We start from the raw sequence: 12,009 nt of genomic DNA, 5'->3' as shown, positions 1-12,009 counted from the left end.
GTAGACATTCCCTAAAGCCTCCCATTAGGACTAAAAAGGACCTTTTTGTGATATTCTAAAAAGAAAGAGCCTTTACAGTCATTTTCTCCTTGGAACATGCCCTAAAGTTGTTCGCTGGGGGACCCTAGCGTATTTTTCCCCATTAGAAAACAGGAGGAACATATATTTCGTCTTAACAAAGTCAAAAACTATTACGGTTCGACCTCCCTAAGAATATATATACAATATTATCATTATTTAATCTAACTGACTGACTGACCACCATCTCTCTTTCTTCACCCCCCCCCCCCCCCCCCCCCCCCCCCCCCCCCCCTTTCTGCAACTATTTCATCTCTCCACAAGCTTCCAAACAAAGAGAATTAATGGAAAGTGAGATTTACAACGTTTATTCTCCTTGTTGTCCTCTGATATGTTTACAATGAAACAGAAGGCAACACCAATTCGTCTCTGGTTAATGGGTGTCTCTCGCTTTCTTGATTTCTCGACTCTGAGATATGCTTATGGCAGTAGTTATAGATTATTCTCTCCAATTTAAACAACAGATTGAACAGCTTTTTTTCATCCATGGCTTATGCTGAGATCAAGACTAAGCTGGGGAGTCGTAGTCAAAATCATCACCATCATCGTCCTTCTTCTTATTATAGTCGGTTTCTGGGTTATCCGATATGACCATGGTTCCTGCTGAAAACCTTTCTAATCAACATCATCTTCCTCACGGTGGCGGCGGTGGTTTTTATGGTTGTTGTGGTAGCAGTTATACAGAGAGTTTTGGTCTTATGAGCCGTGTTCACGGGTATGACTATCACAGTGAAGCTTGCTTAGGATCTGATCTAGTTGCTAATTCCATGGCTGAAGATGAATCAAGAACTAATAGCCTTAATGAAGAACGCTCCAGCTCCAAGGATAACAATCAAGAAGAGAAAGATGAAGGTTGGCTCCAACTCGGCATAGGGGGCCAGGCAACAAGATATGATAGCAGCAAGCATGATCAAGGGGATCCAACAGCGAGAAGAGGAGGGTTGATCGAGCTTGATCTATTACCTGGAGGAAGCTCGCAACAAGCAAGGCCATTAGCCCCTACTTTCAACATGCCCGAGTTTCGAGCTCCACGTCCACCGGTTATGCATAGTTTTAGTACTTCTTTATTCTTTCAACACCAACAAGGAAGTAGCTCCACGTTCCCTCAAGGAGAGATTAACTGGGCATTTAGGCCTATATCGCAAAATATAGCAGCAGCTCCGTCCTCCTCATCGTCTTCTTCTTCTTTGGTACCATTGGGCTCCCATTTTGCCAGACCATTTCAGGTGCAACTCGGAATGGATGTTGCCGGGCCGAGCTCAGATGTTAGAATCATTGATCCTCCTAGAAGGCCCCATTCTGGCATTTGGTTTATGCTACAAGCATCACAAAATCAGTAAGTACAAAATAAGATAAGGAAAAAAGGGGGGGAGGGAGATAACTTGGAAAATATTAAAGACCACTTTTTGTTTTTGCCTGAAAATTTCTTTTTTTTTTTTTTAATTGTCACTCTGGGGTATTTAAAAATATTAGAGCTCACTTTCTGATGAAATTCACTTGGGTTTTTCATTTCAGAGCTAAAGAACCGTTCTTGCCTCAAATACCAAAGAGCTATCTGAGAATCAAGTAATATATTTTATCCATTTGTTTTATTCCAATTTATCACTTTCTAGTTCCTTTTTGTAATTCCAGGCTTTCATAGGAACTCCCAAACTATAAAAAGTCTTGTGCTACACAAAACTTACTGTATTTCGGTTCTTTTGGTCTTCAACATATTTGAAATCTTCAGGGACGGGAAGATGACAGTGCGGTTATTAATGAAGTATCTGGTTAACAAGCTGAGACTGGATAGCGAATCAGAGGTACGTTGATAAAAACTATAAATGCAACTCCTTTTCCTTTCAAATGCTACCATGTTGAGCTGCCCATGCCATGCTTCGTTTTGCATACCTCACTTGCTTTTGATTAGCAAAACATGACGGCATAAAAGAGCCAAAAAGAGCAAATGAGAGTCTTCTTTTTATCCAGTAAATTAATTACATGAATTAGGACTTGGTTGGTGCTAGAGACATGACAGAAACAGCAGAACTAAATGCGTCTTTCTTACTGTGCTGTTTTTCTTTTTTAGTTTTTCTTGTCTGATAACATCATAGTTAGGTGGGAAGTGTATTTCTTGGTAGCCATTTTTTCTTATCTGGTATCATTAGCCGTTTAAGCCATCAGCTATCGTTCTTAAGATTGCCTAAATTTTTGTTAATCAAGGTAAGGAGTCATTTAAAATGGTTATAAGCTTCTTGTTTTAGTTAGTTATGGATGTTCTTAGTGACAGGATTAAAGGTGTAGGGTTCAATTTTAGAAGTTTGGAGATAACATACAGAAAACTACCTAACACCTTCTATGCTCAACCCCAAAAATAAATGGAAGAGGAATGGCCTTTCCTGCTTCTATATATGGGCTTACTATTTCACACCATAAACTTGTATATATGAAAGTAACATATCAATGATCTGGCATACTTGCAAAGAAAACAGGATGAACCACAAGCAAAGTATTGTCTAAAGTAAAACTATACAAAGATTAATCTTCATGATTAGCTGTTTAGAAAAAAAAAAAAAAGGGCATATAATAGAACAATTAGCTTTAAGTAAATGAGTTGATCAGGTTAGGGTGAACAAAAATTCAAAATTCATGGTTACGTAGAATCCAAATGTCATTTATTTTTTACTATATATATAGCCATTAGCCTTAAAAACTTTGGAATGACTTAGAGAAATATATATAACTTATCTACCAAACAAGAAATTTAATCATTTTGTTATATGTATAAAAGCGCCGGGAATGTAAAATTTAAGACTGTAGTTAAAGCTCCTAACCACCTCAATCACCTGAACATGCAAATATACTTGCTCTCAAAACTCAAGTAGAATCCCGTAAAACAGCCGACTACGGCCGGTAAAATGGAGCAAAGATACATTAGGGCTGCTGGCATAAGTATGTTCAGAATTATGAATTTGGCCATGGCATTAATGATCGGGGTCAGAAGATTAGTGCATTATAACGCTGATAGGGAAAGAAGGGGTAGGGGTACGTAGGGCTAGGGGGTTGGATATTGAAATGAGAATCAGCACTAGGGTTTACAGGTTCATCTTCAATTTATTAGGGAAGATAATTAGTATATATATATATATATATAATGTTTAAAATTTCTTTGGATGAATGAAAATTGTTCAAATGTCAAAAAAAAAAAGAAAAAAAAAAGAAAAAGAGAAGTTCATAGCGGAAGGAGATAGAAATATTTTGTTTTAAAAGCGACATAGATATAATTAATTCATTAATGCTTTCATTATCTAGGGTTTTTATCCATACTCCTGATAATTAGACAAAAATTTAATTAGGTACGTATCAAAAAAGTATCTAGTCTTTTATAAGTATGGACATAATTGTTTGCAACTTTATGATTGCACAAAAAGACACGCATGTTACACAAAGTGAAATCGAAGTCCTCCTTCTGCACACATTGAGGAAATCACTTACACATGATGTTTGAATACAAATTAATTAAGTTGTTTTCTTTATTTTGGTGATGTGGGGCATATACTCAATGGTGAAAATATTCGTATCATGAATTCGAGTTCTTTTTTAGGTAGTCATTATCAGGGAAAAATATTGGTCTATACCACAATAATTTGTGCACGAGGTGCACTACATAAGGGAATAATTTTGTGTATCTCAAGTTGTTAGATTCACATTATTTTTCGTCCCATCCCTTTAATAAGAAATGCTTCTCATGCACACTTCACAATCAAATACCATTATATCTTCCCCAATAATGACTTTAAAGTAAAGTTCTTCCACATATACTACTTTAGGATTATAATTTATAAACCTAAGAGATACAATTTGTGTGTAGAGTTCCCCAATTTCATCTGCCAAAAGTAATTGTCACCTTTAAATCAACAAATGGATGTCCCAAGTAAATCATAAAATTTTCACAGGAAGCAATGAAAGCAGCTTGGTGATCATTCCAATTTCTAGTTAAAAACCTCACCCTAAGGAGTCATAGGTTACAATCTGTAAAGGACATAAAAATCTTGATTACATTTGAACTACAAGTCATGGCAACTTCCCGTTCATGTGCGTGTCATGCAACATTTACACAATGAAAAGGATTTTATAGATTGATTTGTAGTATCATCAATTACCATTTAGCTTCAGCTTGTCACAGACAACTACATTATCAAAGAAAAACTTTAATTAATTTGAAGATGCATGTGACATGAGCAAGTAGGAAATTAATTATGGGTGTTAGTTTAACATGCACAATGTAAGTTTATAGCTTATAAGAAGAATAAGTTGTATATATTGAAGGGAAATAGGTTTCAACCAGAGATGAAAAAAGATGCTTTCATTTTATTGATTTCAGAATTTAGGTCCCTAGCAGTTAGGAGAAGACACTAATAATGATGGGAAATAGCTTCTGATTTTTTTTTTATTAGTAAACGCCTCCTTTTCAAAAAAAGAAATAATAATAATAATAATAATAAAATTTGGCAGTTGTTTCTTTTCGAGTGGATAAGAAAGTATCATGAGGTACATTAAAGCCACAAGGCCATAAGATTATGTAGTTTATTTTGCAATATTGTATATGTGCTTACTTTAATGCATGCTATGCATATAATATTATAGGTAATCTAAGAATTATAAATGCATAAATTAAGAGGGAGAATATATATTGCCACTTCTTCTGCGCAACTGTCAGAGTCATAGGACAAGATGAGATGCTAGGTTTAACAACGGCCCAAATGAAACATTACTGGAAATAGATACATACTTGTGTATAATTTTTTCTATATGTTTCGCCCAAGAATATACTAAACGCGTTTCACAGCTGGACACAAACGTGCATTGAAGTTTTTCTAGCGCTACTAGCTTTTGACAGAACTTTGGCATCTTTTCACTCTGAAATTTGTAATCTTCTAGGTATACCAAGTCATCCTCTCTAGAAAGAAGTTGAACTATTTTACGTAGAATTTGAGGATAGGTTGTTTCCATAAAAGCCAAAATGAAGCTTTTATTTGCCTTAGCTTGGGAAACATTTTGCTTCTTTTTGTTTCTTTTGACAAACATATATACATATACATATACATACATACATATATATATATATATATATATATATATATATCTCGTCATTTCATCTCACGAAAGGAGAAGCTCCTTCTCAGACAGCATATCATGTTAGAATAAAAAGGTTGTTCGCTACATTTATTGGCCTTCATTCTTTGTCCTTTGCGGCACTATTTGTATGACTTGTCTCCGCCACCTAAAACATCTAAACTATACATGTTAGCTTTGGTTAGAATATGTATATATTTATAGTTATGACATATCCTGGACATTCATGTTTTGTTATACTAGTATCAATTATATATTGTATTTTCTCGTGTATATATATTATATATAATTAATTAATTTAAACATTTATAGGTCAACCCTTATGCCATGATACGGATGCATACATACTTTTGTTTCTTTCCTTGCACTTCATGCCATGAAGTAATCCAGTTGAGATTATGACAGTATCTTATTTTATCAATCAAACCCCAAATGTTACAGCTATTGCTTGTTTGTATTCTTCACCTACAAAATTACACCTAATCTTCAGAACATCATAATATATGTTTAGATAATATAGGATGCCTGTCATGCTGAACATTCCTCTTGCTTTTATATAATAAAAAAAACTTCCCCATGTAGCTATTTAGGTCAACTCGGCTGCCATTGATTTGGCAAATTCTTCGCACCGGCCAGGTGATGTGAATCTCCTTGCCACATATAAAATTTTCATCTAGGATTTTAGTTTATGCCGCCTTGGGATAAGATATTTCTCCTTTCTCACATGGCATGCAACAAAATACCCAATGATTAGTGTCATAAGTGATTTTAGCGCAGACGTAGGACTCTTCTCTCTCTCTTTGATGAGGAAGATATCTCCTTCAATCAATTATCCTGGATCGCTAGCTCTTCCACCATTGATTTTTGTCCATACTGGTATCTAGCCACAGATATTGTTTTACACCATTTTGTTTCATGATTACCCATTATCTCTAGTTTCCCTCTTTTTACATGGATATGAATAACAGTCTAGGGCAATAATAATCGGTGCAAGGAAAAGCAAAAAGATGTCCTCATGGTGGGAATTGAGTAAGGCTTGTTTGATCCCTCTTTTCGCAATTTTTTAAGAGTGCATTGACTTTAAGATATATAGAAAAACATTAAAAACATCTTCATCTTTGGAATATCTCGTCCTTAAGTTGACACTCATTAACACATTCCTAAAAGAAAAATGAGGGTTGATATTAAGACATCTAATAAAGGTAAAATCATATCGTAGGGCCTTGGAAATCACACGTGGACCCTGTCATTCTCAAACCCCCCATCTGCATGCGTTATCGCTTCCTTTCGTCACGCTTTCGCTTCTTTCATCTCAGCTTTCAGACAGCTAATTGTAGGCCCCCCCTTTTTTTGAAGCCTTCTCTCCCCTTTTTTCTCATAGATTGTGCTTCAAAAGGGCCATCGAAAAACCCTAAGTGGTGCACTTTGAAGGAATTTAAAAGACCCCATCATCACTCCCACAACCAACCACAAAATACATATATTGATACATATTATAAAAAAAAACCCCCACACATTTTACGTCGGGGGAAAGCAATGCATGAGGGATAATTCCACAACAGAATCATTCCTAGTAGTTGAAAAAGAACAAAAATAAAAGCATAAAGAGACAGATAAGGAGCCCCATGAAAATGAGTTCTTTATTCATGGTGAACGGAATGCATGCAGAATTAAATATTAGAAATAAATCCTTATCTATCACCTTGATATCAGCATCCACCCATTAAACAACTACTAACCCCTTTTCCCCCACCTTAGCTAGTGTTACCTTATTACATTTTAAGAATTATTTATTAACGAAACAAAAAATCAACTACCAAGAAAGGAATATTGACCTTTCACTTTAGACATTAGGGGTTTCTTTTTTTCTTTTTTTTTTTTTTTTTTTTTTTGGGGAATATGGAGAGAGAGCAACGTGAAGAAGACGTGCATGAGATGTGATTGGCGTATGTGACAAGTGTTGAGTTACGTTTTGTAGGAATAAAGTAACTACATAAACATTTCAAAACCAAAAAACGAAAAAAGAAAAATGGGTGCCTATTCCTCGCCGTGCTTTTTGGATCCATTGCAAATCTTTTTTAATTATTTTGTGCCTACTATTTTTGAATTATAATACTAGTATTAAAATAAAAGTCTATGAGATCATGATTTTGGCTTACGAGTAAAGTCTAGGTGGGGCCCGAAATGATTAATTTCGGGCAATTTAAGATCGTGGAATGAACGGGCAGCCTTTAGACGGTCGATTTTCCTGCCTGACCGCTGACCTAAGTTGCAGTAGTAGTGTAGCATTTTTCAATTTCGGAGGAATGAGGAATCTGTTGGAGTAAAGAAGAAAAGTTGGAGAGAGAGAGAGAAATGGAGAAATTTTATGGGTAAAGTAGACGTTTAAGAGGAATGGGGCATACCATGGGTAAGACGTAAGCCAGTGACAAAGCCTGACTTCAGTACTACTGTACAAAACAAAATTAGTCTCAGTTTTTAGCATGTGGAGTAACTTTTTCTTTTTTTGCCTTTTCTTTAAAGGCTTTTAATAGCTTCTTCCCCACACACGTTCACATCTTTCGTTGCTTTCAAGTGATATTTGGTGTCACTCTGTCAACAAAAAAGAACAAATAACGAAGATTAAGTTACTTGAAAGTATAGGTATCCTAAGGGTTTGAAACACTTAAAAAAAAAGGGAAAAAAATGCATGAACATTTAGCTTTCATGAAACTGTTTCCATCATGATACAAGACCCCGCAGTTAGCATTCTAATGTGAAATCTTTTCTTTTTCTTTTACTTCATGTTCATGTTTGTGTTTCTTTTTTCTTTATTTTTTTAATCTTTTAGTAACATTAAGTCACATCTCGATGATAGTTTGATGTGTATTCCTTTTATTTTTACATATTAATGGATATATTGCTGAATCGCTAACACCAACTGTACGATTGCGATTGATGATAGAGCAGATAGAGATAACATGTAGAGGGCAACAGCTTGTACCTTACTTGACGTTGCAGAATGTAAGAGATCAAATATGGAGTTCAAGAGACGCAGTCACTTTGCTTCCAGAAACCTCAACAGCTGATCATGTCATGGTGCTGCACTATGGTAGGAGCGCTTGAAACTCCAAATGAAAAAAGCAACGAAAAAAAAAAACAAAAACAAAAAATGTTTCTCATAATTTAGTTGCCTCCTTTATGTGATGTATTATTCTTAAGTTATGAAACCTTTATTTTCTTTCTTTCTTCCTTATTTCTTTTTTTTAATGGGTTTTGTTATTTATTTTTCTTTCTTTTTTTTGGTTTCTTCGTTCTCTAATTGATGGAGAAAATAGTTTGGGGATGCCCTGAAATGATGTTAATGATTTTGGGGGCCAATAACGTAACCAAAATTGTATTTCCAAGCTATGCTGGCTTGATATTTAGTTATTATCATTTCTGTCAACTAGTACAAACTTCATTGATTAATTGACTAATCCATTTTTTCCCATCTTTTATATTCAATTTCTTTTATCCATAGCTCATGCCTTAATTAATATCTCTAATCAAGAAGACTTGCTCTAGCTAGCACGTACCTTTGTAATATCTTGGCTAGCTAATCGCTACAAATATTAATTTTATATGGTCCTCAACAGACCTTAATTAATTGCTCATGTTGCTACTCTATAATAAGTATAAAAATTCCTGTACCAAGTAGATCTCTTTTAATATGTTGATAAAAACAATCAAATATATTATTAATGTTCAGTTCACCTCATTTTCAACTCGTGATAAGGGCAATATTGCTGAGACAGCAAGAAAATTTTCAAATGTGCCAATTGAGTCCTTTGGATAAAATAATCATGTTCGGTTTTATAAGAAATAGTCGCAAAATTGGGGGTGGATTAATCAAAATTGCTTTTTCTTTGGTGTTAATTTGATAAGATTGTTATTGTTTTGATGTAATCTGGTTTTATTTGATGTTTTTTCTTTTTCTAGACTGATGTCTTTTATTCTTAAGAGTGATTTTTGTTGTTTCTTTATTTTTTTTTATGAATAACATTTATCATTGGCTTAATGAAAAAATAATAATAATAATAATAGCATATGTTAAGACTCCATTAATTGATATTTTAGAATTTTTTTTGTAAAAGAAAAAGGGAAAAATAGAAATAAATAAAAAACTTAAAACAAATGATAAAAAAAAATAAATCACTCAAATGGAGTCTAAAAAATCTTGTGATGACTTAATAATGCAGGGTTATCTTGATTCGGTGTGATTAAGTACCACCAATCGTAAAAGCTTGGCCGTTTTTGATGGGCTGCCTTTCAAGCAAAAGGAGGGAACATTTTTATTTATTATTTCTTTTTTTTGTCTTGGGGAAAAAAATCACTTACTAGCATGGAATCCATTCGATGACATCATCTTTCATCATGTTCTCGTGGGTGGCCCAAATAGCCCTAGGCACCCACAACGGATGAAAAAAGGTAATTTTTTTTTATTTTGATAATAAAAACATCAATCAAACAAACTTAATCATCTATCTCAATTATTATTGAAAATTTTTGCATCACCGCAGACCCATTGGATTTGAATTTTCCAACTAACAGGGAAGACAAAACACTCGTACTAATTCAAGTGAAATTCACAACTCGTGCTAAAATAAAGATTAGAGTAAATGACATTATAGAACCAGTGAGCACCAACAAATGTTGAATGTGGTGGATTTTTGGCTCAAAATTCTGATATATTATTTTTGTTTAAATATAACACAAAAAATTGATAAAACAGCAGATATTTTTATAGAAAAGAAATATAAGTCTCAAGGAATAATTAGTGCAAGTTCAACGACTTGTTGGCTATCCATTAGCCGGATTATAGGCTTTGAAGAAGGGCTTTTCCAGGTTTATTCTTAGCAAGGGTAGCAACAGGTGAACGCTACAATAAGTCGAATTTTACTGTAAGGTCAATAAATAAAATTTTCAAAAGTAATAAAAACCTGTTTAACAGGTTAACAGGTAAATAATATACATAATTTTTAAATTTATTCATTTTAGGGTAACAAAGTAGATAATTTTTAAATTTATTTAGTTTATTTTAAAAGTTATTTAATTTTTAATTTTATTTTTTTACTTTAAACTATAAGAATATTATTCTTTTTAATATTAAAATCATATTTAATTAATTAATTTAATAAAAATTATTATTATCACTTATTACGTTAACTATCACATATTTACGTTAAGATTTTAAATTTGCTTATTCCACTTTTATAAGATTTTATATTAATTCTTACAACTTTACGCCAAACCTTTCAATAGCAACTTTTAACTATAATTATCTTTATTTTTATTATTCTTTATTTAAAATAAAAATTTGAATATCGTTACATACTTTTAGCCCGATAATATAAATATAAATTGTCAAGCCCTACTCTATTATATACTTGTCATGTCATTCATGTACTTGATAGCATATCTACATATTGGGATGCCTCAGAGAATCGTTAAAAGTCGGTATCGTACCTAGTGGTACAGTTAAGTCGATTAAAACATCGAACTAGTTTGAATAGAGATTTTAGGATATATTTGAGAGTTATTGAACCTTAGAATGTCTTAATATGGTGATTCGGAGTTTGAGGATTAATTTGGAGTCAAATTAGGAATTTTCATAACGTATGGGCAAAATGGTCATTTTTCCACCTGATGGGAAAATTGAAATGTTGGACGAAATTTTTGACCAAGTTTGACTAATTGGAGCATGATTTGAATTTGAGAAATGAAAAATTTTAATTCTGACATTTTTTCAAACATAGGGGCAAAACAGTCATTTTACGTATCTACGAGGACGTAATTGGAATTTTTGAAATTTTACACCACCATAACACTTGTCAAGCCCATGAATTTCACCTATTATTATTTTATACTTTGGATAATTAAGAGATTACATATGGTGGTCAGAAAATGCTTAATTGTTAAGTTTTAAACATAGACCAATCACATGGTGACACATGTCAAGCTTTAATATTTTTATAATTTCCTTTATAAACTCTCCCATTTCACTCTTCATGGCCGGCCAAATCAAAGAACAAAGAGAAAAGAATAGAAACAAACCCTAGAGAGGAAAATTTAAGAGAAATTTGTTGAATTTCAAAGAACAAAGCAATCAAAAGTAAGATTTTTCAATTTTAGCTTAAAATCTACTGTTCTCATGCTTTCTTTTTCATTTTTTATGGTTGAAACACAAGTTTCCATGAGGGAATACTTGCTGGCCGAACATAGAGAGAGAGGTTTTGATGATGGATTTTGCTAGATTTCATGATATCTTAGTGTTTTTAGTTGTTTGATGATGTTTGGCATGAAAAACAAGCAAAAAAATCACATGCCCTTCAACAACCCTCTTTGGTCGAATGTTATAGATGACATGATGATGATGGATTTTGTTGTATTTCATGTTATTTAGCTCGTAATTGATGATTTATGGTATCAGATATAAAAAACGGTTATTTAAAAGTATAGTTCTTTTAGTAAACGACTTGAACAATAATGAGAAAATCATAGTGAATGGACTTGGATTTGATTCTTAATGATATAGATGGATTTATTGGACTGTGTTAACATTGATTAACACGTTAGTTCAGAATCGAAATGAATTTCGGTTACGATGAATTAAGTCACAATCAAGCTCATTGAGTTACTTTGGTGTATTTGAAATATTGAAAGTGTAATTAATATATTTGAAGTTGAATCGGATGTTTTGGTTAATTCAACAGTGTATAGTTCGAGTTAGGTCAAATACAAATTCAGTCCGATCATATTTGAACCCACGTAAAACATCGTCTTTAAGTGATTATT

The 12,009-nt window shown here is 33.2% G+C and overlaps 1 protein-coding gene across 2 annotated transcripts; it reads left to right on the top strand.

Annotated features, from left to right (window-relative positions):
- Positions 1-322: 322 nt before the first annotated feature.
- On the top strand, positions 323-8,665 carry LOC18608866 (RING finger protein). Of its 2 annotated transcripts, none has more exons than XM_018114747.2 (4): positions 323-1,414; positions 1,594-1,644; positions 1,808-1,880; positions 8,143-8,665. In XM_018114747.2, exons 1-4 carry the CDS (start codon positions 666-668, stop codon positions 8,296-8,298), a joined length of 1,029 nt encoding a protein of 342 aa, XP_017970236.1. In that variant the 5' UTR covers positions 323-665; the 3' UTR covers positions 8,299-8,665. The 2 variants fall into 2 exon arrangements, with proteins under 2 accessions (XP_017970236.1, XP_017970237.1); XM_018114748.2 differs by having other exon boundaries at positions 8,138-8,274.
- Positions 8,666-12,009: the final 3,344 nt, after the last annotated feature.

This window comes from Theobroma cacao, chromosome 2, assembly GCF_053813885.1.
Source record: "Theobroma cacao isolate CCN51 chromosome 2, ASM5381388v1, whole genome shotgun sequence".
In the NCBI taxonomy this organism is placed as follows: domain Eukaryota; kingdom Viridiplantae; phylum Streptophyta; class Magnoliopsida; order Malvales; family Malvaceae; genus Theobroma; species Theobroma cacao.
This window is presented reverse-complemented; position numbering and strand designations above follow the sequence as displayed.